This window comes from Rhinopithecus roxellana, chromosome 1, assembly GCF_007565055.1.
Source record: "Rhinopithecus roxellana isolate Shanxi Qingling chromosome 1, ASM756505v1, whole genome shotgun sequence".
In the NCBI taxonomy this organism is placed as follows: domain Eukaryota; kingdom Metazoa; phylum Chordata; class Mammalia; order Primates; family Cercopithecidae; genus Rhinopithecus; species Rhinopithecus roxellana.
In genome coordinates, this window is record NC_044549.1 from 182,139,390 (window position 1) to 182,166,053 (window position 26,664).

Genomic DNA, 26,664 nt, shown 5'->3' on the forward strand with positions numbered 1-26,664 from the left:
GCTCATATAGGTCTTAAAGTCTAGATGATGGAAAATTACACCAAGAAGAAAGTGCTCAGCAACCTCAGAATCTTGCCCGAAGTCCTACAGGTGTCTCTTTTCATGCCCCTTTTCTATTCCTGGGTTGGGTGTGGGTGTCAGGGTCCAGTGTCTGTGAGTGTGTGGGTGTCTGTCCACAGGGAACCTCTGGCTTGACCCTCACTCAGGTCTGTTTTCCTCATTGGGCCCTACCTCACCCACACCAGCAAAGGCAGTGCGGGGGCTTTGTAGGCCCGAGTCTCTGTTTGTCAAGGTCATGCTGCTCAAGGCTGGCAACCCCCAGGGCCACCTGAGAATGTGCTGACCTGGAAAGAGATGGCAGAGCACCAAATAGCATGTTGAATAAAGCATAGCCTTCCACGCACCGTGACCTCTCCTGTTTGCCCCTCCCTAAGCAGCTGAGATGTGCTACGTGTGGAGCTCGGCTCCTCTCAGAAGGGCAAGATCACTGCGGAGGGGCAGGTGCTGGCTTATGGGCTAAGCAGCCAGATACGTGGCCTGCAGACACAATGGCCAGGCCCCAGGAAACACTCATATTTATTTCATTAAATCAACTTACAAATGTTACACAAAGAAATAATCTGGAGACACTTTGTGAGAATAAAAAGTCATGCTGCCAAGATAGGATCCTGGGGAAAATGGCCTCACCAGGTCGAGATGGTGGGCAGGAGGCACGTGAAGGGCCAGAGGGGCTGTGAGCCTGCAGGGGCTATGCTGGGGGATGCGGTGAGGTGCCCAAGCTGAGGAACAGACCAGAAGGTGCAGTCCCCACTGGGATCAGTGGTGCCAGGACTGGGAGGTGCTAGGATTTTGGAGTGAGTTGAAGGGTATCCATCCCCAAATTCATGTCCACTTGGAACTTCAGAATATGAGCTTATTTGAAAATTGCAGTTTTGAAGATGCGATTAGTTAAGGATCTTGAGATGAAAAATCATCCAGAATTTAGGGTGGGTCCTTAAATCCAATGACTGGTGTCCTCGTAAGAAAAGGCAAGGACAGAGAGAGACAGGAGGCCTGCTGAAGACAGAAGCGGAGAGTGGAGTGATGCAGCCACTAGCCAAGGAAGGCCCAGAGGCACTGGGAGAAAAGGATTCTCTCCCAGCGCCTTCAGAGAACAAGGCCCTCTGTGCCTTGATTTTGGACTTCAACCTCCAGAATGGTAAGAAAATAAATGTCTGTTGTTTAAGGCCCCTCTACGCAATTTGTTAAGGCAGCCCCAGGAGGAGAGAGAAGAAAGCCTCAGGGCAGAGCGGCAGGAATGCAGTGAGGATCACCTGTGAGGCCAGAACATCTCAGGCAACGCCTTGGCCTGGGAGGGCGAGGAGGCAGCCACTCTGTTCCCAACAGCTCTGTGGGACCCAGGAAGGGACCCAGTGCAGGTAAAGCTTCACAGGCCTCCAGAAATGCTCCTCCACGCTGTCAGTGTGTCCTCCTGAGAGCAGCTGAGTGAGCTCTGGCAGGCCAGGGACCTGCTCCCAGGGACAGCCCATTAGGTCAGTGGTTTCCTAATTTGTGCCATGGTGTGAGGTCCTGGGACGTGCCAGTGGGCTCTAAGTGCTTCACAATCACTGCTGAGGCTTTAACCATGCTAATGCCCGAGCCAGCCCTTGAATCTCCCAAAAGGTAATGCTAACAGGCAGCCAGGAGTGATAGTGGGCCCATGAGAGGCCCCAGAAGAGTGCTGCAGCCAAGTCCTCCCCCTCCATCCCCAGCAGCTACCTGCAGAGACTGAACCCTTCCACGGTGGCGTGACTGCAGGTTTCACACAGGTGGCTCACAGACCAGGCCTGCAGTATGTTTCATTTGGCCTGTAGAAGAGGAAGGGGGGCTGGCCCCAAAGACAGCCAAGTCTCATCACAGTGCACATACTGGAAGGTTTTTTTCTACCATAAATTTTGAAAGTAGTTACTTAGTTGGGGTTTTATATGAGAGAACCACTGCAGACATGAATCTTATCTGGCTGTGACTCTTGCTTTTTTACTTCTTCAAGTGAGTGGATTTAGAGGGGGTGATGGGCAGGGTGTTGAGAGGCCAGAGAGTACATGTGCCTTGAGAACATGTGTGTGCATGCGTGTGTGTGTGTGTGTGTGTGTTTGGGGGTGAGGAGGTAAGTGTGAGGCAAGAGGAGGTAGAAGACTTGCCCCCCTGAGGCATCTCACGGGGCCTATCAAGTAGACGAAAAGTCTTGAGAGGTCTGTAGAACCCAGCTCCGCACACCCAGGTCCTCATGCCAGTCCCTCAGGGTCTCCTGCATGTTCAGCTTTAGACCGAGGGAGAACTCACCAGCTGTCACTGAGGATAGGGATAAACACCCCCCTCCCAGCCCTCCATGCCCTGGCTGAAGGCAGGGTCAGATTCTGTGGCCAGGCCACTTTCTTCTGCCTCTCCAAACATACAGTAGGCATTTGACAAACATCTTTTGTCAGAATGAATGAACAAGAGGGGAGTAGTGGGGCCAGAGACAGAAAGTGTGGGAGGGAAAGAGGGAAGGAGGGATAGATCCCATTCTAGGAACTGTCTGGGCACCTCAGTCAATCAAGGCAAGGCAGCTCTGCCAGGTTGTACAGCTGGAAGGGTATCTGAAGGGGTGGTGAGGAGTCATTGCTGTGCAGGGGCACAACTTGGGGTGAGGTCTGCTGAGCCCCCAAAGACCCTGGGATCTTGTCTACTTCTCAAATGCCTCTGCCACCACGTTAGGAAAAACAGACAAAATAACATTTCCCCTTCTCCATCTCCACAGATTTCATTAAAATGAGCCTCTGTATGCACAGAATTGGAGCCCTGGTCTCCCAGCCTAATTACCATTTTTAAGGGCACTGGGAAAGGAATTCCACCTGCTGCAATATCAAAAAAAAAAAAAAAGAGAAAGCCTGGGATGGGGAGGGCAGTCCTCTCTGAGGTTTCTCTCCATTTTGTCACCACATTTGGTCCTTGGAGCCTCTTGATCTGATGGGTCTAAAACCCGAGGCCAACTCTCCATGATTTTTTTTTTGTGCCAGCAGGCATTGGTGACTCCAAGTATGGTCGGGCATGTGCTAGACTCATGAATCCAGTGGTGGGTCCCAGAGGGTCCTGGCCTCAGCCAAGCGCAGAGCCCAGCCCAGAGCCAGAAGCACACAGGAGCTACTGCACAGCTGAGAGGCTAAACCAGCCCTGAGGATGATGCTATAGGAGAGACTGGTCATGGAGAGAACAGAGGATGAAAGGCCCTCACCACTCAGACCAAACGTGTGCTCTGGGCCTTGATGCATCCAGAGAATTCTCGCAGCAGAGAAGAGAGGAAAAGGCATTCCAGCAGAGACAATGACATGAGCCAAGGTGTGGAGGCATAACAGTGTCGCTCCAAGGGCAGCAGGAGCAGGGAAGTCAGCTAGACCACAGGATGGGGGACAAGCAGTAGGCAATGGGAGACGACACTGAACATGGAGGTAGGGCAAGATTTTGAGGACCTTGAATGACATGGGGAGTAGTTGAGGCTTTGATCCACACTGATGGGACCTACTGCACAGGCCTGGGAGGAGGCCTTTGTCACCCACCACTGCCAAGAACACCAACCAACCAACAGTCTCACTGTTTTCAAGGGGACACTAACAAGAGGCATTATAAGTAACTTAATAGTAAAAACTCCAAATAATATATGAGATCATTCACATACACACATGCATGCACAAAAATAAATGAATACCAAGTCAGACTTCAGAACTAAGTCTGCTGCAGCTGTCATCTTGAATTCAAACTGATCCAGTAGAACTCCCCTCATTAGGAGGACAGGCTTGGTGCTACAAAGCCCTGGCCCAGAGAGGATACAACAAAGACAAAGTGTGACCAAGGTGAACATCCCACAGTCCACGCCTGAGGCTGTGCACATCAGCCACGGCCCCTCTCCCAGAGCCTCTGTCAATTCCTATGGTCAGTTCCACCAAGTTCATGGGCTAGCCAGTATTTCAGACCACAGCAGAGCAGAAGCAGAGGTAAAGTAAAAATTGAGACCACTGCAGAGAAAGAGTGAAAATTAGAGAGAGGCGGACAGAGGGGCTGTATTTAAGGCAAGGAGGATAACTGGTCCAGAGGGAGACAGACAGACTAAAAAGTAGACACAGAGCTGCAATCTGCAGTGAGCTGTGCTCCACATACTCTGTAAATCCAGAAAGGCGGAGGGACATCTTAGAACAGCAGTCCCTGGTGTGTTCTATAAATATTCGTCCTTTGAGAACTCGATGACCAAGGGATTCCATGATCAAATACATCTGGGAGATCCTACACACTATATCTCTCTTTCAATAAATCAAAACCATCCACTGATATAGTCAGGCTCCGAGAAGCCCTGCAGCACAGCAGATTTACTTTTGTTCGCCCAGTGTTCCCTAAATCTGTACAAGCTCTGAACCCACCTGCCCCACACCTACCAACACCTCTTGGAATTAGTATCTCACAGAATCCACTGGTGTAGAAAAATGCATTATCATTTGTCTCTATCTAAGGAAGAAAACAGCACCTTTTTTCCTTAAAAGAGTTGAAATGATTAAGTTTGGTGCCTTTTGCAAAAAGCTATAGTTGCGTGGAAAATTTACTTTACTTGCACAAACCTCCCTACTCACCAGGGTGCCAGGAAAGTGACATGTTATTAACCCCCAAGAGCTTGGCCTTCAGGGCACCTGGAACCACCTCTGGGCCTCTGGTTGATCCCAGACTACCCCTGCAGGGCCAGGAGCTGCAGAGGTCACTGAATCTAGCCTTCTGCCCTGTAGGGCAGGGCAAGCTCATCACACCAGCCTCTCCAGGGAAGGAAGTGCCTCAGCAACCGTGTGTGTGTGTGTGTGCGCGTGTCCATGCACGCTTGTGCGTGCATGTGTGCGCATGCGTGTGTGCATGCGTGTGTGCGTGTGTGTGCGTGCGTGTGTGTGTGTAGGGGGCAGGGAGCGAAAGAGAGAAGGTCCCAGCAAACACAACCATTACAACCATGCATGAGATGCAAGCTCGCCTAACACTCTCATTTTCACCTCTCTCATTTTTCATCTTGTTCCTCTTCCACATGATGACTCCCCTGAATAACCAAACACTATCATGGTTTGGATCTGCCTGTGAGGAACAAGAGAACACAGACTCTCTCTATTTTTAGAATTTTCCTCTGGAAAATGTTTCCTTTACCAAGGTGTGGATTTTCAGAAGGGCTCAAGCTCTTTACAGGGATGGGGCCAGTATAGAGGTGGGAAGCTCCTCCATAGCGAAATGACACCCTGGGAACCCAGGGCCATTCCACTCCCACCCCAGCTCAGCAAGTTTCAAAGAGAGGCTGGCTGCTGCCAGGTGATATGGAGGGTGAGCACCCAGGACCTCACCTGGTATGTGTTGTCGAAGCTGTCGTACATGAACCTCGTAATCAGAGACGTCTTCCCGACTGCAAAACAACAAGGAGACAGGTTTTCAGTCACGGCATCTGAGCTAGGCTCTTCTAAACACACTGCATTTGAAGAAAACAGATAAAACCAAAAAGCACTGAGGAAAGGCCGAGTTGCAGAAATACAGAAGTGGGAGATAGGTCCCTGCCAAGGACCCCGTGGTGTGGCCACCGAGTCTCTATTCCAGGTGGGCTGAGAGCTAGTCCTGCCAGGCACCAGGCTGCTGCCAAGGAGGAGGTGTCCCACTGCCCCATGAATTTCCACTACCCAAATCCAGGTCTTCCTTGACCCAGGAGAACCCAGCTGATGCAAGAACTATCTATGAAGAATCAGGGTAAGTGACGCGAAACAGGAGGCTCCTCTCGTACTTGCCCATGTACACTTGGTTGTTGGTCATACACTGGGATGGAACCTGCCCTTTATTTCCTGTTAATTCAGCCTGAAGATTGGTGGGGACAGTGGCTTTCTAAGGAACCAAGGGCGGGGAGGCAAATGTCATTTCCCAATGTCTCTCATGGACAGGACTATTCTTTGTGTACCTGACTGTCCCGCTCATTGCTGGATGGTTAGTATACCTAGAACCCCGCTGGGCAAATGCTAGGAGGATCGATCCCCAGTCATTGTGACAACTGTGGACTCACTCACACATCTGCAAATGCCCTGTAAGGGCAGTGACACCCCAACTGAGAACCACTGGCAAGGCTGAGAGAAACCAGGATGTCTCTTGGGAATCCTACGAATGCTGCTAATTTCCCAGACTGTAAAATTTGGCTTCTGACCTCACCCTGGGCTGCTCCCCTGGGGCCTGGCAGTGACAGAAATGTCAGCTGCTGCGTTTCTAACCATCTAGGATGGGAGAAGAGGGCAGTCAAGGAACATTCATTAGGAGAGGCCCTGCACGATGCTTCTCTGTACTATACCACCATGTCTCCGCCATGGCCCTGGGAGGCTCTGTTCCAGAGTGGGGAATCTGTCCAGCTGTACTGGCTCAGAGCCCTCTCTGCACTGGGCTGCAGGAGGACAGGTAACGCTGGCAGGCAAGGCAAAAACGCCCTCGCCCTCCCATTTCCCAGGCTGGCAGGACATTCGCAAGCTGTGCCTGGTGGGGCGGCTGGTCACTCCCTGGAGGGAGCAGGACAAGCCAACAGGACCCCTTGGCAAAGGCCCTTTACCAGCTTTGAAGCCTCAACGGTGCACCACGTAACAGACAAGTGCAGTTAGCTCCCAGCCGCCAGCATGTGCTAGGGGAAAGACGATCATCTACTCAGAAGGAGCATCTGACTCACTGTGTTTGGGGTGAACTCGGAAGACCCCATCTTTAACCCAAATTTGGTTAGCTGGATTGAAATCCTACTGGGGTACTTTTCAGCTGTGTCACCTTGAGGTGATCACCATCCCAGGACCTCAGTTCCTCATTTAAAAATGGATATATTTACAATGAAGACTTCAGGGGGCTGTAGTAAGAACTAAATCAGGTAAAAAGTACAAGGCACATGGGAAATGTTTAAAAGTGGAAGGAGGCAGCAGGTAACTGAGCTAGGTAAGGTAGTTTCCGGAATATCAGATGGAAAAAATATATGTATCACTACTACCCCAACCCTCAACTCGGGGCGGCACTCAAGTCATCCCCATTTCACACAATGGGCAATTAGGTGGCAGCTCCCAGCCCAGGGTCAGAGCTGAGTGGGGCTGGGATGAGGCTGCCTGACCAGGTGCTCAGTTCCTATCCAGGTCTTCCTTGATAGGTCATGCTGGGTTCAGGATTCTGCCAGGTCAGGATTCTGCCCTTGTTGGAGAATACTGACCACCATGCCAACTCTGGGTGGTCAGTGCCAGAAGTGAATTGTAGGGTACCAGCTGGTGTCAGAACAGCCCCATTTTTAAAAGAACATTTCTGGGGTGAGCAGAAATGTGCCCAAGATATCTTCTAATTATACCTGGAAGCAGCCTTTTAAACTTCTGATAGAAATGAAGCTATAAAGAATATTCTGACTGCTTTAAATCTCCCCTTAAATTTCACATGAAGGTGAGAAGTGGGGGGCCTCCCACACCTGGAAGATCAGCTCTGAGGCCATGAAGGCACAGGCACCTGGCTGAGGACCACAGAGGGAAAAGTGGGGCAACCCTGAGCTAGCAAGAGGCAGATGCAATTGGGGAGAACACGGCATCCTCCTTTTTGAGAGGCCGTGGAAAGTTACTGCCTCCTCAGGAAGAGAGGCATCCCAGGGTGCACTGGTCACTTCCCTAGGCAGCAACGCTCTGCATCTTGTACCTTAGGGAAAGGGGTTTGCATCAGGGATCAGGGTGGGGAGATGGATGGGAAGATACTAAGCCTCTTCTCCCAGTAGGTTTCTCCCTGGGGCCTCCAAGCACAGAGAGGAGAGAAAGCAGAGTCTCCAAAAAGCCACTAAGGGCACAGGAAGTTCATGGAGTAGCTGAGAACTTGGAAATCCCTGCAACACCTTCTAATGCCAAGGTGCCCCTCCTTGAGACACCAGCCACTGGCAGTGGATTAGTACTGGCTCACAGGTCTAGGTGGCAGGAAAACATCCCCCAAAAGTTTTTTACTGGGACTGTGCAGGAGGAGCTTTTAGGTGTGGGGTCCTGGCCAGAGCCAATATTTTCTATGGGGGAATGCACAGAAAATAGGACCACAATACGCAACACATGACCCCAGCATTTACAGAGCATGTTCCAGGCACATAGTAGGGGCTGAGTCAGGCACAGAATTGACATGAGAACAGTAAACAGAGGAGACGTGGCACCTGCCCACCGAAGCTTGCAGCAACACCCGGCACCACACCTCCCAGCCCTCAACTCTGGGCGGCACTAATGTCATCCGCACTTCACACAACGGGCCATCAGGTGGCAGCTCCTGCCCTAGGGTCAGAGCTGAGTGGGGCTGGGATGTGGCTGCCTGACTAGGTGCTCAGTTCTTATCCGGGTACTCCTTGATAGATCACGCTGGGTTCAGGATTCTGCCAGGTCATTATTGCCATTGCTGTGGCGCGCCAGGGAACAGCCCATCCCAGGCCAAGTCTGGAACTGGGGGCCTTTCTCTACTTGGGAGGGGCTTGATCCAATCTGAAAGGTCAGAAACTGGTCACTGAGGTGCCCTGGAGGTGCTCTGTCAGGCACAAGGAGGGCTCGGAAAGTGAGAATTTTAACATCTGGGGCCCAGCACCCCAACTCAGGCTTGAAACGGATGAGGGACTCATTCTTGCTTTTATGCAAAAGGCAATGACTTTACGCTATTCCTCTAGGCTCGTTTTTCTCATTTCTCGGAGCTAAAGCCTTCTTCCCCACCTCAGAGCCCGCTAAGACGACCCATGTTCTCATCACCCCTGCAGTGGTATCCGAGACCCTTGACCTCCATGCTTTGTCTCTGGGGAAGCGTCCGCAGACCTGAGGCAGAGCTTATTAAAATGAGCTCCTCTTGTCCATTTCTGCCCAGCCTCTGCCCATGGTATCACATAAAGGAGCTGAGTGGGTAAGGGGTTGCCCTGTGCTAAGCTCCTCTCCCCTCTAAAGGGCAAAGACCCCTTCCTCAGCCCACATCTGCCCTCAACAACTGCCCAGGGTAGAAAGTGCTGGAACCTGCAAATGGAGAGCTTGCACACTGCATCTACCTGGCTACCTTCTCAGTCCCCCAACCATAAAGGGTGGGCAGTACTCATCCCTAGCCACCTGACTGGGCATTCCCACTCAGCCTGAGAGGAGCAGTAGCACAGGGCATCCCAGCAGCCCTGCAGACGGGCAGGTGGACGAGCCAGGAGCTCCTCCTGTGTCCCCCTACCTCGCAACAGCTGCCAGAGCTTCTGTGGGAGCTGTCCTCCCGCCAGCTCTGTTCTCAAGGTCACACCACTGTGCTTCTACCGCAGTTCTCGGACACCACTGCAGCAAAGTGGAGCTTTTCCTGAGGACAAAGATTCAGCTCCACTGGCAGGTTTTATTAAAAATAAGCAGGCAAATCATTATTGAGCTTTTTTATTTTCTCTCTGATCATGGCTCAGCAATATTCTTGTAATCTTCTGGTAGTTTAGTCCCACATGATTAAGCAGGGAGATGCATTTCTCCTTTTTCAACCAAATGAGGGTGAGAAAATTCATTACTGAGCATTTACCAGGAGATGCTAGAAAGAAGGAGAGGAAACTCAAACTCTTACTGGGCCTCTATTTGGCAGCAGATGAGAATTTGGCACTTTATTTAGGTTCTCTCATTTAATCCTCATCACGATCCAATGAGTTAGTTATTATTCCAAGGTCACAGAGCTGGGAAGTGGTGGAGCTGGAATAGGAGCACAGATTTGAGCCAGAGTCAATGCCTCATCCACTCTGCTGTGCTGGTTTATGTAAAGGTCTGACAGCAGCAAAGCGGCAGATCCCAAAGGCAGGGGTGCAGGTGGCCGGGCAGTCAGGATGGCTGCAAGAAGGCGGGGCAGCTGTGGGGCTGGGGAAGGCTGTAGGTGGGGTGAAGGGGAAATTCCAGACAGAGGGAACAATGTGCGCAAAGGCACAGAGGCAGGGAGAGAAAACGCTTGTGAGAAGAAACAGGAGGCAACAGGCTAGGTTGCGATGGGCGAAACACATCTCAGGGCAAGTGGAGCCAGACACTGTGTGGGGAGGAGTGAGTGGCAAACACTGTTCATGGAAGCTCCATGTGGCTGTCAGGTTGATTTAAGCCAAACCCATCTCTGGGGCCAGCTGTGGAGGGAGGGAGGGGCAGACAGAAGCACGAAGGCAGGGGCAGGGGCCAGACGGCACAGGCCATGTCAGCCACATGGAGGAGCACGGATTCTAGCCCAAGGGCAGTGGGAGCTTCAGAAAGGATCTTCAGCAGAAGGATGGTGTGAACAGGTGTGGCAGTTCATAATTTCCATAGTGGGCTCATAAAATATTCCCATCCCATGTGCTCTTCTTACAATCCAACTCTGACATTCCATTATGGAGTGAATATGGACAGGCCTGTGACTATGGCAGAAATGGCCCTGTGGGAATCCCAAGGCTAGCTTAGAAAGAACAGCACAGCTTCTGCCTGGAGCGCGTTCACACTCACACACTCTGGAAGCCAGCCCTGCAACCCAGCTACCATGCTGTGAGGAAGCCCAAGAAAGCCTACAGGAGGAAGATACGCATGCAGCAACCAACTGGGGCCCCCGGCCAACAGCAACCAGCAGACCTGTGAGTGAGTGAGCCTTCAGGTGACTCCTGCCGGCAGACTTCAAGTTGCCTTCAATGCTGCATGGAACAAAGCCACAACTTCCCTATCAGGTCCTACTCAAACTACAAATTCGTGAGCAATGTAAATATTCTTACTGTCTTGAGCCACTAAGTTTTGGGGTGGTTTGTTACACAGCATTAGGTAATCCAAGCAATAGACCTGTGTTTTAAAAAGAAGAAAACTTGTTAGTCCATTCTCACACTGCTATGAAGAAATACATGAGACTGGGTCATTTATAAAGGAAACAGGTTTAATTGACTCACAGTTCCCCATTGCTGGGAAAGCCTCAGGAAACTTACAATCATGGCAGAAGGCAAAGGAGAAACAGGCACCTTCTTCACAGAGCAGCAGGACGGAGTGAGTGCAAGCAGGGGAAATGTCAGATGCTTATAAAACCATCAGATCTCATGAGACCTCACTATCACAAGAACAGCATGGGGGAAACAGCCCCCACGATCCAATCACCTCCAGCTGGTCCCGTCCTTGACACGTGGGGATTATGGGGATTACAATTCGAGGTTAAGATTTGGGTGGGGACACTCTGCTACAGAATGGCCTATGGAAGCCGGACTGGGGGCAGAAATCTTGCCAGAGATGGAGGATCTCAGTGAACAATGCAGAGGTGGTGGGGCTGGAGAGAATGGGGAGGAGAGCAGGGGACAGGACCAGTGACTGGTCAGATTCAGAGAGGAGCCCAGAACTTCTCCCTGCGACCTGGGTTCGTGGCCATTAGATGCTAGAGCTCTTCCCTGAACCCAAGCCAACTGGGCAAGGAAAAACACCAAGCAATCACCTTGGATTCAGGTCACTCATAAAAGCCTTCTTTATAATTGTCAGATCAAAAGCACAAATGCCAGCACTGCATTCAGAAAAAGCAATTAACAATAATCACTCAATCTCCTGAGCTAAAGATGTAAGCTTATTTTTCACTATTGGCATCAGCATGAAACATTTATTTTCTTACCCTAGTGAGAACTACTGTCCCAGGGGTCTTGCACATCCATGGGGATGTCCAGAGGAGCTTGGTCCCATGTACCCTAGAAATCCCATCAAAGGAGGGTGCACTGGATGCTGGCCCTTCACAATCAGCTACCCCTGCCTACCTGGACCTAGCCTACCTGGACCTCACCTATGGGGGCTATTCACTCCATCAGTGCCCCCCATGGGCCCCAGGTCCCCATCTCACTGGCAGGTCCCAGGTAAACAGATTCTCGTACATTATGGTGGTTTCTAGGTAGTTGCAGAGGCCAGTGAGGCTTCTCCAGCCACTCAGCAAACATCCACTGGGGCTCATTGTGTACCAGTCCTGTGCAGGGCACAGAATTTGTAGTGACAAAGCAGATGCACCTCTGGCCTCAAGCAATCCATATCCAGTGGTGAAGCAAGACACAGATCCAAATACTAAAATGCCAGGCAATACAGGAAAGGTCTCCTGAGAGGCCCATACAAGGAAAGGCCACTCTGCTGGGAAAATCACAGTAACCTCTTGAAAGAAGCACCATTTGGGCTGAGCCTTGATTGATGGAGATGAGGGGGTCACAGGGAACGACATTCCTGGGGGAGGAACTGAATGAAACCACAGTCATGTGAGGCTGAGATTCCTTTGCTTAAAATCATTTGCCCACATTTCTCCATAGCTGCCACGTGACGCCAAATCCACCCAGGGCTTCGGAGTCAGTGGCTATGAGAACTTCTGGTCTTGTCTTGTGCCCACATCACAGGCTGAAAGCTGAGTGGGCGGTAAGTCCCCAGACTCCTCCACTGACACTGCCTCCCTCCACGAAGGACAGCTCTCCTCCCTGTTGCCTCCACAGCGGGTGTGGATGTGGGTGGAGAGGCTGCTGCAAGGGCCAGAAACTGGGAACAGCGGGAGGCAGAGCACAGACTTTAGCCAGAGACTCCATGGAGGGTTTGCCAGGACCTGGCAGAAGGTGCACCACCCACTAGCTAGCCCCTCGCAGAGCCAAGCCAGAACCCTGGCCCACAATCTGCTCTTCGCTGTGCATCCACACTTACCACACACACCAGCTCCTCAGAGCTCCTGGCCAAACAGTGGGATCCTGATCCTCCTGGGGTTCACAGAGCTGGGCTCAGGGCCTAGGGCCCCAGGAGTTCTGGGAGGAGATGGCAGGCAGGACAGATGTGGCATAACTCACTGCCATTTCTAGGCCACCTTGGTGGGCTGCCCACCTCTCAGATGCCTGTGTTCTCAGATGCCTGTGTTTTCAGGAAAACAGTCCTTATGCCAGGGAAAGAACCTCTGCATCCCTCGCCCCCAGACCCCAGCAGCCAGGCCCATTTCAGATAATGTCTGCAGCTGCCAGAAGGTGGTCCTCAGCGCTGAAAAGGCAAATCTGCTTCCTCATTGTGCAGACCAGTAACCCAGTCCTAGCAGAGACCTGGCTGACTCAGTCATCCCATCAGCTCAGTTTCTAGAACAGAAGTGGGAATTGCTGGTATAAATGCTGAGAAGGACCTGCAGAGGGACTTGGCTCTTGTCCTGCAGCTGGGAAAGAGGCCAGGCTACTCACATCCCTGCTGCACAGGGCCCTTGTGGGGAGGCCTCCACCATCCCTGTAACCTCTGCTCATAGTCTACCATTCCTGGCCTGACTGTGAGGTGCGGCCCCCAGGCCCTGTGGTGACAAGCAAAACAGTTAGAGACACCAGCTATATCTGTCAACCTTGTTTCCTTTGGCTCTGTTTTCACCAAATAGAAAGTGTAGCACCATTCTTCCTCAAAGGCGGGTAAGCTTGCAAGCCAGGCTCCCCGCTCCACAGCCCACCCTGCCACACTGGGCTCCAAAAGGCAGCCCCAAACTGGGCATGCATCTTTGGCAGCTCCCACTAGAGCCCTGAGGGGCTGGCTGGCTCACCGTAGGCTAAATGAGGAAACACGTGAAAAACCCCATTTCAAACCATCCCCCAAAAGACTCAGATGGTAATTAAGAAATATGCAAAGCTCTTCATTGGACACTTTAATTAAGTGTGTTAATTCCCTCTGCTAGAGGACGCTCAGCCGCCTGGGCCTCACCCAGGGATCCAGAGAAGACGGAAAGGGGAGGGTAGAGGGGAGGGAGGAGTCGAAATAAGGGAGGGAGAGGTCAGCCAGACAGTGGCACAGGCTGGTCTGGCCCAGGCCCTTCTCCTGCACCAGCGAGGAGGCGGACTGATGCCTGACCCTCTCACTTCTCCACTGAGTGCCCCGTCTCACTATCCTGCACCCAACCCTTATCCTCTATCCAAGCTCAGGGGGCCCAGTAAGCCTGCCCATCACAGCAAGAAGGAACAGGGCAAGTACATCCTAAAGGATCCCATCCACATAACAGTACATGGACAAGGGCAGAAAAAGGAAAGGCAAAATAAAAGTCCCTTGTGATCAGGTAAGCTAAGATTCTAGACAGGAGTGTTCCCAGGATGGCTGGTCCTCCAGCTCCTCCTGAACACCTTCAGCAGCTCTGTGGTTGCCGGGGACATGATGGTCTGCTGGGGCTCCACATGGTGACTGGCTGGAGAATGGAAGATTTAGTCTCAGTTTTCCTTCCTATACCAACACCCTGGACCTCCTCCTGCTTTTTTCCCCCAGAGGCTCCACCTTTAACACAAAGAGGCAAATTCCAGAGAAACATGCTGCCAGCACAGCTGGGCTGGGAGAGGCCCCATCCTCAGGTACCCGACCAAAGCCCTGGCTGCCACAGAGGAGGGCTCAGCCCCCTCTCCTGCCCTGCACAAGGTGCTATCATCTTTGGTTTTCTTCTTTTCTCTCTAGCTTCCTCTCTTCCTGCCTCCACCCCAAGGTTTATTGAGGTACAATCAACAAACAAAAAATGTATATATTCAAGGTGTAAAATGTGATGTTTTAATATATATAGAGTTGACCCTTGAAGAAGGCAAGAGTCTGGGCACTGATACCCTGCACAGTCAAAAATCCTCATATGACTTTTGAGTCCCCCAAAACTTAACTATTATAATAGGCTACTGGTGACCAAAGCCTTCCTGATAACATAAACGTTGATTAACAGGTATTTTGTGTGTTGTATGTATTATATACTCTATTCTTATAATAAAATAAGCTATGTGTTATACGTATTATATATTCTTATAATAAAACAAGCTAGAGAAAAGGTTATGAAAATCACAGGGAAGAGAAAATAGATTTACTGTTCGTTAAGTGAAAGTGGATCATCATAAAGGTCATCTTTGTCGTCTTTACGTTGAATAGGCTGAAGAGAAGGAGGAAGGGAAAGGATTGGTCTTGCTGTCTCAAAAATGGCAGAGAAGAGGTGAAAGAGGTGGACAGGGAGGCAGAACAGGAAGGCACACTGGTGTCAATTTTATTGAACAATATCTACCTTTAAGTGGATATGCATAGTTCAAACCCATCGTGTTCAAGGGTCATCTATCTATGTATCTATCTATCTATCTATAGTCATGCTTTGCTTAATGACAGCGATAAGTTCTGAGAAATGCATCATCAGGTGATTCTGCCGTAGTGCAAACATCATAAAGTATGCTTCCCAAACCTAGATGGTCCAGCCTACTACACATCTAGGCTATAATGGTACCCTACTGCTTCTAGGCTGCAAACCTACACAGCACATTATTGCAGTGAGCACTGTAGACAATTGTAATTCAGTGGTATTTGCGTATCCAAACATATCTAAACAGCAAAGGTACAGTAAAAGTACGGTATAAAACATAAAACATGAATACAGCCACAGGACTGGAAGCTGTTCTGGGTGAGCAAGTCAGTGAGTGGTTAGTAAATGTGAAGGCCTATGACATTACATGACAATAGACTTTATAAATACTGGATATTTAGGCTACACTAAATCTATTTAATAATTTTTTTCTTTAAGACTAAATTAAACTTAGCTCACTACAACTTTTTTTACTTTATAAACTTTTTAATTTGTTTTAACATTTTGACTCTTTGTAATAACAGCTTAAAATATATACATTGTACAGCTATACAAAAATTATTTCTTTGTATCCTTATTCTATATGTTCTTGTCTATTAAATTTTTTTTTTTACTTTTTAAACTTTTTTGTTAAAAACTAAGAGACAAGCATACACATTAGCCTAGGCCTACATGGGGTCGGGATCACCAACATCGCCGTCTTCCACCGCCACGTCTCCCACCAGAAGGTCTTCAGGGGCAGTAACACACATGGCACTGTCATTTCCTGTGATAACAATACTGCTTTCTGGAATTCCTCCTGAAGGACCTGCCTGAGGCTGTTTTTATAGTTACCTTTTTCAAAAAAAACAAGTAGAAGGTGTACACTCTAAAATAACAACATAGAGTATAGCATAGGCAATCTTTGGAATAGGAATAGGCAAAAATAGGAATTTTTGAGCTCCATTATAATCTTATGGGACAACCTTCATATATGTGGTCTGTCATTAACCAAAACACTGCTATGCAGCACATGACTATATATACATTGTGAAATGATTACCACAATCAAGCTAATTAACATATTAATTGCTTCACATAATTACATGCTTGTGTGTGTGTGTGTGATAAGAATACCTAAGATCTACTCGACAAGACACAGAAAGACAAATACTGCATGATCTCACTTATATGTGGAAACTAAAAAAGTAGAACTCATACAAACAGAGGGTAGAAGGGTGGTTACCAGGGGTCAGAGGTGGGGAAATGCTGATTAAAGGGTACAAATTTGCAGTTATAAGAGAAGTAAGTTCTGGAGACCCACTATATGGCACGGTGACTCCAATTAATAATAACGTATACTTGAAATTTCCAGCTTTTCTTCTTCACTTTCTAAAGCCCCTAGGCCCAGCCTGCACACCAGTCTTGGCCTCAGTCCTTCCATCCTCCTGCAGGGCCTCATGAGCTCTCAGGACACTGCAAATCATCCCTGTCCTGGGGCTTCTAAACTGAGAGTCCATACCTGACTTGAGATTTCCTCTTGTCCCCCGGCCTGAAGCAGACGCTCAGGGCACTAGGGACAATCCATTTCCCTACCTGCTACAGTCAAGTCTACTGTGAGGACTAATGACTTGGGGTACGCTGCTCACGTCATTAGTCCTCACAGTAGACTTGACTGTAGCAGGTAGGGAAATGGATTGTCCCTAGTGCATCCCATTACCTTACCCTAAGAAATGTTGTAGCCAAGAGTCAACCCCAGCTTCAAAATCAGGCAGAGGCGAACCAAATGCACGGGTGTGGAGGGAGAGGCAGTGCTATCCGGAATGCGACTACTGTGCACAAGGAGTACTTGTACTTATGACTCATGAAAATAAGATTTGAAAACATAATTATTTAAAATAGTATCAGAATAAAGTAGCTATATATCAAAACAATGAATAGCCTCCCAGTCCCTCTGAATATCCCTACTGTGTTTGGGGAGGTCCAAAACCATTCTCCCCAGTGTAGAAGCCTCCTTTGCAGCTATTTTGTAGGCACATAACTGAGCCTTCTCCCAACAGATGTTCACGCAAGACTACCAGATTCAACTGATATGAATCTGGTGAGACAGAGAATTCCCTCTGGATTCTAAATTCAGGGGCAGCCATGATGTGCGTTTCAACAATGGCACCTGCCAGAACCCATCATAGGAGCTGTGTCTTCCCCTGGACCAGTTCTATATGACTCGGGCTGCTGCTCCAAGCTCAGATCTCTGACCTTCCCACGGATTCTATGAACTTCCCAATCATTCCTCTAATACATTCACTGTTTGCTCAAATCTGCTGGATAGAGAGAGCTTCTCTCACTTATTCACAACTACAAATGCCAGGAGAGATAAAATATAAGGCAAAAGTTACATAAGCTAAAAAGAGAAAGCTAGACCAAAAATTTGCTTACAAAAAAAAATCTTGAAAAATCTTCCCTAATTATTGAAGTTAGACTAAGAAACTGTCTAAGCTCTCTGGCAGTCAAAGGAGAAAAAAAGAAGTACGACCAACAGTAAGATTCACAGTGTTCAGGAGATTAAATTCCATCAATTGCCAATATTGAGCTTTTTATAAGAGCTGGGCAGCAGAAAGTTCTCAAAAAGAGTCTAGAGTGCAGAAATTTTGTTGCCACTTAAAGGGGAAGTCTACACATTTATACAATCAACTGGATGAAAATCCCAGATGAAAATCAAGGCTGATAAACCAGACCACACAACACTGCCTGCCCAGACTGATGTTCCCTACAAACAAATGAATACACAAAAAAACAAAAGTCCCAAGACTTTAGCTCTGGTCAAAATGGAGTAACACAGACCAGATTTAGCCTCTAACCTGAAACGACCAAAAGACAGACAAGATATATGAAACAACAATTTTTTTTTTTGAGATGGAGTCCTGCTCTGTCGCCCAGGCTGGAGTGCGGTGGCCGGATCTCAGCTCGCTGCAAGCTCCGCCTCCCGGGTTTACGCCATTCTCCTGCCTCAGCCTCCCAAGTAGCTGGGACTACAGGCACCTGCCACCTCGCCTGGCTAGTTTATTTGTATTTTTTAGTAGAGACGGGGTTTCACCGTGTTAGCCAGGATGGTCTCGATCTCCTGACCTCGTGATCCGCCCGCCTCGGCCTCCCAAAGTGCTGGGATTACAGGCTTGAGCCACCGCGCCCGGCAACAATTTTCAAGTCATTGGATATTAGGCAATGATAACCCCTGAGATACACGAAACAAAGGAGGGGAGCCCCACAGATTACTGCCCTCAGAACATTTCAGGCCACAGCACAGGGAGTGGGGACCCAGATGAAACCCAGTGGACACCCTAGGTTGAGAGGATAGGGCTGAGGCTCAGAGAAAACACAGCAGCTAGAGTTCAGAAGATGGAATACCAGAGAGGAGGGAGGTGCAGAAAGGGAATTGCGGAGACCTGCAAAGGGTTTCCCTCAAGCCTTCAGCTGAGCACTGATCAGCAAATGTGTATGAGGAAACTACTTGAGACTGGGGAAAGACTGCCCAAATGGACTAGAGGAAACAGTGCTTGGCATCCACACCAGGCTGGAGACAGTGCTCATTCCCAGCAGCCAGAGCAGAAAGTCTCATCATTCACGGGATGCTGGGGAGAGTTCTCAGAAGGGCAGGGCCTCATAATGGGTAATAACTAGCCATATACTGAGCCCTACTCTGGCCACAGCTAGCAAATCTTAAGAATATTTATGGGAATAGAAAAACTATCCACACACAACATGGCAAAATCACAATGTCTGGTATCCAATAAAAAATTATCAGGCATGTAAAAAAGAAAACAGACTCACAAAGAGGAGAAAAAACAATCAACTGAAACCAACCCTAAACTGACAGAGATGTTATAATTAGCAAAGATATTAAGAAATAGTTCTTATATATAACTGTTATATAATATATATTATATACAACTTAGTTACTATATATTATATATAACTTAGTTATATATAGCATATATGTTATATACTATATCTTAGTATAATAACATATAGTATAGTATGTTTAAGAAGTTACACAGGGGAAAAAATAGATTTTCAAAGACACAAATCAAACTTCCAGAGGTAACAACTACTGGCTGACATGATTAGACAGATTAGATGTTGCAGAAGAAAAGATCAATGAACCTGAAGACAGTAATAAAAATTACCTGAAGCGAAACATGATGAAAAAAGAATGAAAATAAATGATCAGAACACTAGTAAGCTCTATGATAATGTCAAGTGGTCTAACATCCATGTAATTGGAGTCTTCAAAGGATGAAGGCAGAGGCAGTGACAGAAAAAATATTTGAAGAAATGACTGAAAATACTCCAAAATTAAAGCAAACTAGACATCCACGGATTCAAAAACCCCAAGCACAGGAAACATAAAGGAAACTAGAGCAAGGCACATCATAGTCAAATTGCATAGTCAGTGATACAGAAAAAAATCATAAAAGTAGTCAGAGAAAAAAAGACACATTACGTACAGAGAAACAAACATAAAAAGGACAGTAGATTTCTCCTCAGAAGCAATGCAAGCAAGAAGACAATGGTGCAATATCTATAAAGTACTGAAAGAAAAAACCTGCTAACCTAGAATTCTATGTCCAGGGACAACATCTTTCGAAAGCAAAGGTGAGATAAAGACTTTTTCAAACATACAAAAGCTGACAGAATTCATCACCAGCAGACCCTCACAACAAGAAATGTTAAAGAAAGTACTTCAGGAAGAAGTGAAATGAAACCAGATGGAAATGCGGTTTTATACAATGGAATGATGAATGCAGGAAATGGTCACTACATGGGTATGTAAGATCTTTCTCTTATTATTTGAGTCTCTTTAAAGGATAATTGACTATTTAAACAAAATTAGCAGCAATATATTAGATCACAGACCTAAGAAAACATAGAGAAATATCTGTTACCCTGTCAGACGCTACACACACTGGGAGAAAATGAAGTGCCACCTTTGAAATACTAAAAGAAAAACACTGTCAACATAGAATTCTATACCTAGCAAAAATCGTTCAGAAATGAAGGTGAAATAAAGGCATACGTTGAGACAATTCACTGCTAACACATCAATAATACAAGAAAGAAAGCTCTTTGGGCAGAAGGAGCAGTATACCTGCACTTTCACACTTAGATCACATGTGGTCAGCATGTGCACTAAAGTCTGACTGACCTAGGTTTTAATCCTGGCTCTGCCACTCATTTCTTGTGTGATCTTGGGTTAGTTCCTATTCTCTCTGAGGCTCCGCTTTCTTCATACATCCAGTAAGGATAAAAATGCCTATCTCACAGAATTGTTATGAATTCTATGAAAGCAGTAACAAGTTAAAATTCAGGGTATCTGGGTGAAAGGCATATGTAAAGTCTCTGTACAATCCTAAAAGTGAGTCAAAATAAAAAGTTAAAGAAAAAATGGTAATTATTTTAATTACGTGCACACATCCCTGTTTCTTAGATTCCTGGCACATTCAGAAAATGGCTTATTCTGACTGATTAAACATTCTGGTCAGCATGAAATTTTCCTAAGGAACTGGAATATAACTGTACTTGGCATCAACTCAGGATTCACGAAAGACCAGGACTAGCTGGGCACTGCAGAACTGCTATGTGTCCCTCTAATCACAGGCCAGGAGATAGAGAAAGCCTGGATCAATCAATTCAGTGGCTGGGGTTCATGTAACCACCACGTGTGCACATGCACAGAGAAGAATGCAAGTATACATATATACACATGTGTACTTGCTCAACTCAGCAGGCACCAAAGGCCCTGGTGTGGGTAGGAACTCTAGTTTCCCTGGTGTCTTAGCTATGAGGACTGACAGTCAAGGGCAATACCTTCAGGGTTACTTGAAAACCACCTGAGATTTGACCAAACAGCTTGTATAGACTGCATACCTCTGTGGTTAGCCCACTCATGTTCTGAGTCCTCTCTGCCTTGCTGAGCCTTCTCACATACCCTTGGCAGCTTCAAAAAGGAGCAGGATCTCTCCACCTGGACCTAAGACACAGCTGTGGCCTGGCCATGAGACTAAGCTTGCTCAGGCAAGTGGAAGGAGGACTCCAGACCGCAGGCTGATGTAGGCAAGGCATCATACCAGACGCCCGTCCCCTTCTCAGAGGAACTCTTGGCCTTGGCAGCTGTAGTGCTGACCTGCTAACCCAGGGGGTCCTGTGGTCTCCATGAACATAGGGCGCTGTCCCTGCACTTCTGCAGCCCCAGCTTCTCTTCCTGTCCTTCCATACACCCTCACACAGCCTGCTCACTGCTGCTCAACCTTTCTGCTTTGCCAAGGAGGAGGGCACAGGCCCAGCCCCTGCCCCGGCCAAGCCAGGTGGTGAGGGCAGCACAAGGGGCAGAGTGAATTTCTAGACCTCCTCATTCAGTCAACAGAAAGAACCCTCCTCCTGTCCCTAGAAGGACTCAATGTCACCTGCTCAGCATTGATTCCAGAGTAGGGATGGCCTTTCCAGTGAAGTTTAGAGATGAAAACCACTGACTCTGGGGTGGAAAATGCACTTTAGATCCCAAGGACCCTGGGCCTGGGAGTAGGCACAGGACCACCCAGCAGGCCAGGAGGCCCACTGTGTCTCTAGCCCTTATGGACACAGACTGCTGGTCAGGCATCAGGGTCACCAGAGGGCCAGGCTGGGGGATGGATCAAGGGGAGCTATGTCAATGTCCACATATGCCCCTCCTGGACTTGGATGCTTGGGCACCAGGGCAAGGAGATGGTGGCCAGGCTCACCCATCCCCATGCTGCAAGCTCTCGGTCCCTAAGGTTAGCCTTTCTCAAAAGCAGCACCACAGATGAGCCATAGAGGAGACTGTAGCTGATCTTGTCAGAGGAGATGCAAAGAGTGGCCACAGAAGAGGGGCCGCTTGCCCAGGATCACATAGCACCAGGGTCAGGGCCAGATGCTATCTCTTTTGGTGCACAGACCTCAGAGACTGCTCTTCTTACTCCTGCTTTTGCCACCAATCTGAGCCCAGAAGGCTTACCAATGTGTCCCCATGTCATGAGGCCCAAATGGAAACATACAACATGGGAAGTGCCAAGGAGCAGCAGAGAGTGAACCATACTAAAGCCTGGAAGCCCAGCTTCTAGAAGGATCACAGATGATCAGAGTAGCCCCAGAAAACCAGGTCATGACAAGAAGGGCCTACAGAATGTCTGGTCTGGCCCTGCATGCCACAGAGGAAAAATATGAGGCCTAGAAAGAAGGAGGGTTTACTCAAAACACAAAGACAGAACAGGAAGAAAGAACAATAGCAGATCAAGAACCAAGGCCTGACCCCAGTGAGTGTTTCATGGGTTGGACCAGGCTGGCTACTTAACCTGGGACAAGTCTCTGCTCCTCCTGGACACTCCAATTCCTTATGTGTAAAATGAGACCATCTCAGGTGTCACCTTCCTCTAAAATCTTCATCCCATCTGTATTAGTTATCTGTATTCGCAAATACCAGCAATTCAGCGGCTTAAAACAATATATTAATACATTTATTATGTCACAGTTTCCATGGGTCAGGAGTCTGAACATGCCTTAACTGGGTCCTCTGCTCAGCATGTAACAAGGATGTAATCAAGGTGTCAGCTGGGCTACATTTCTTTCTGGATCAGGGAGTCATTTTTCAAGCTTGGGTGCTTGTTGACAGAATTTGGTTCCTTGTGGTTGTAGGACTTTCTCCCAGGGGCTGCTCTTATTTCCTGAAGGCCACCCACATCCCCTGCCACATGACCCCCTCACAGGCCCTCTCCCAGCACAGCTGCTTACTTCAAGGCCAGCAAAAGGAGTCTCATAAAGAAACATAATCATGAGAGGGACTATCCCATCACCTTTGAACCTTTGCCACATAAACTGATGAAAGGAACGCCACCCATCACCTTTGCCACACTGTATTTGCTACAAGCAAGTCACAAATTCCATCCGCACTCAGGAAAGGAGCCTATGCAACGGTGTGACTCACCTGGGGTCACCTTAGGTTGTGTCTACCACACCATCTCACAGTCAGGTTCCTAAGAGATGCAGCCTTTACTCTTTACTACACGTCTGCCTTTTCTCCTACTGTGGCAAACTTGGCTAATCACCTGGAAGAAAACCTCACCGGTCTCTGCCTTAAGACTAAAGCGCTCCTAGCTGGCCGGGGCAGAGGCTGAGTCCTGCCTGTGTACTTCACTGGGCATTTGCATGCTGCTCCATCCAGTTCTCCCACATTGCACCCAGCCCTCCCCCAGGCAGAGGTGGAAGGACCAGCAGACACAGCTGCCCAGACCACACCTCCAGCTGAGACTGGACTTCTTGCTACATGAGAGAGGCAGGAGAGGAGCTGAGTTCTTCTGGCCCAACATCTGGGATGCTATCCTCTTCTGATAAAGATGGGTGAGAGCCAGGGTCAGGCGGCTAGGCTAGGTACCTCTTCAGGTCTCCAGTTCACTTCTAACCTGGGCAGCAGCCCGCAGTGTTTGGGTTGAATGTAGGGGACGGAGGGGGCATTTAATGAATCAGAATCAGGGGAGAATTTCCAGATCCTGGTGCTACAAGTAGGATTTGTTAATATCCCTAAGAAAATTTGGGAGTGATTTCTCCCCCTAAGGACACCCTTGGAGGTTTTCTCTGTTCTGAGAAGTGCAGAACCAGATGAAGATTACCCAGTGCCAAGCCCTGACTCTACTCGCAGCAGCCCAGAGACAGTCTGGGAACTTCAGGGTCTGTTTCCAGACCCTGGGCAGGGTGGGGCAGAGCCAGACAGCCTTGGGGAGGAAGAGACAAAGCTCAGTCTTTTCCTCAAAGCCAATGCTGGCAGCACAGAGGCAGTGTGCTGGGAAAAAACCCTCCCTCAACCTCCAAGGCAAGGTAAGAGCCATTCTCTCTTTTCATTCCTCCTGCTTTGCTGTGCTGGAGCTCCTCATCTTGTCCTCCACGCAAACACAGAACTGGTCACGTTGTCCTGTGCCCCCATACTCATCAGTGGCTCCACGGGAACCTCCAGCCTTTAATTAAATTTGGTCAGAATCCTGGGATGGACAGCACCCCCCCTGGAGCTTGACCTACCCTGGCTCCCAAGGGCCCTGTGCATAAACAACAAGCCCCCGTCTGGGTCTGGTAGGAAGCAGTGTCTGTGAGCCTCTCCCTTTGGTCTCAGCACTTCTGTAGATCTCTCTTCTCCAGTGCCCCTTGCTTCCCCTGTTTGCCCTGTTAGCCCTCTCCCTTTACTAGACAGGGGAAAGAAACAAGAAATGTGTTCTAAGTGCCTCACTTACTGTTTAGTCTATGCAGTGTTTATTCCCCCACTCACAAACAGGGTCAGAAGAGAACATTTTCTCTACCTTTCTCAGAATTAGCACAGCCACTCCCAGAGAGAAAGGTTTTCCTTATCTCTAGGGACTTGTTTCTGGTGCACAGGCCAAAGTTGCTGCTCTCCAATCCTGAGCCAGAATGGTCCTCCTCCTGCCTGCTCCAGGGTTGGGGGAAATGGAGGGACCAGAGGAGGGTGGAACAGGTCAAAGTTGGCTGAGTTGTTTGTGGCCCAGCTTTCCAAACCAGTTTTTCTCTGGGCCAGCTGCTTCAGGCAGAAGAGCCACCTCTGCTGAGCACCAAGATGAGGGGGCAGCTCTCTTTACCCACTGTGAACTCATAGACAACCTGGCACTGCTCAAAGAGGCCAAGGGTGGTGACTGAAAAATGCTGTAATCATTGATGCTGCAAAATTAGGATAACTCCATGCACCAGCTACAATGGCAAAGGAATACCCAGGTGGTGCTCAGTCACCTCCAATGGGCAATGCCTGTGTAGAAGCACAGGAAGGGCAGGGAGCAAAAGTCATCAGGCCTTTGGAAGGTGGGGTTTCAAGCCTTAGTAGATCACGAGCTGACCCGTGAGCAAGGGGCTGTACCAATTGGCCTGAACAGGCTGCCCTCTCTGGGTTAGGGGAGGGTTCAAAACGGCAGTCCCTGCCTCCACTCTGGCCCCCCGGCTTTCAGCCGTAGCTTTTTGTGCAGCCAGCTTAAGATGGATCTCTGTTCTCCAAGGCATGGAAAGGGGCACTCCCCTCTACAATGCTGCTCTCTCTCAAGTCCTAGGGGACTCTGGAGCTTGCTGGGGTGATGAAATCCAGCAGACAGGCATAGGGGAAAATATCTAAGAAAGCAAAGGAAGTGATCAAGTGTCCACTAGAAGAGAAGTCCAGTGAGACAGGGAGGGACAGGAGGCTGCATAACAGGGCCAGGGGGGCTCATATAACTAATGACCAGAGGATGGGGGGGCTCACACACCCAGTGCCCAGAGGACAGGGCACAAACACGCCTAATGACAGAGAATGGAGGACTCACATACCCAGTGCCCAAAGGACAGGGGGGCTCACATATCCCAATAACCAGAGGACGGGGGCTCACACACCCCAATAACCAGAGAACGGGGGGGCTCACATATCCCAATAACCAGAGGACAGGCGGCTCACATATCCCAATAACCAGAGGACGGGGGGCTCACACACCCCAATAACCAGAGGACGGGGGGGCTCACATATCCCAATAACCAGAGGACAGGCGGCTCACATATCCCAATGACCACAGGACGGGGGCTCACACACCAATGACCAGAGGATGGGGGATTCACACACCAATGACCAGAGGACGGGGGCTCACATACCCAACGGCCAGAGGACGGGGGGCTCACACACCCAACGGCCAGAGGACGGGGGGTTCACACATCCAACGGCCAGAGGATAGGGGGGCTCATACATCCAATGACCAGAGGACAGGGGCTCACACATCCAACGGCTAGAGGATAGGGGGGCTCATACATCCAATGACCAGAGGATGGGGGGCTCACACACCCCGTGGCCAGTTTCTAGTCATGTGCCACATCCAACCTGAGCAGGTAGCAGAAGGGGAGGAGTCCAGAGGGGCTGCCAACAGTCCCGCAGAACACCCATGGAAGGCCAGAGCTGTCAGGGAACCCAGGGCACTGTGGAGATAGGATGGACAGGGGAGTTTAAATGGGCTAGCTTTGGTCCATCTGGGTACAGTATGGCCTTGCAGAGAGAGACAATAGTCCCTCCCTTACAATCCTTCATTGTTCCTGAGGCCTCACTCTAAGAGAAAGAATCAAGAAAATACACATCTGCAGTAGAGCTGAGCTTCAGAACTGGAAGGAAGCTTAGGTTTACAAGCCCTCTCTATAAATTCCATCCTCGGAATGTTTCTGTTCTGACCCAGTTCAGCCACCTGGATCTGCTGCCTCCAATCAGACCACATTCTGCCTTCACCTTCTAATCCATGGGCACGTCCCTCTGGGTCAAAACTCCCCAGTGGATCCCCACTGCCTGCAGGGAGGTCCTCCAGGGCCTGACCCTAATGACTCCTCTAGGCTCAACCCCTCCTCCCACCACTATTTCCCCACCTGCACCAGAATCCCACCACCCTGAACCACACCCGATTCCCCAGAAGCCCCAAGCTTTTCACTGCCTGGGCACAGCCAGGCCCTCTGCCCTCAATGCCTCCCCTTGTTTGCTGGTGAGTTCCTGCTCACTATGCAAAACCTCCTCCGGAAAGCCTTCCCTGACTCCTCCAAGCACAT

At 49.1% G+C, this 26,664-nt stretch overlaps 1 protein-coding gene across 1 annotated transcript in view; it reads right to left on the bottom strand.

Annotated features, from left to right (window-relative positions):
• Positions 1-26,664, bottom strand: part of RAB6B (RAB6B, member RAS oncogene family) — a 68,868-nt gene that overhangs the window by 32,004 nt on the left and 10,200 nt on the right. Inside the window, exon 2 of the mRNA XM_010387974.2 lies at positions 5,379-5,437. Within this exon, the coding sequence (XP_010386276.1) occupies positions 5,379-5,437 (59 nt within the window). The remainder of the gene's footprint in view (positions 1-5,378; positions 5,438-26,664) is intronic.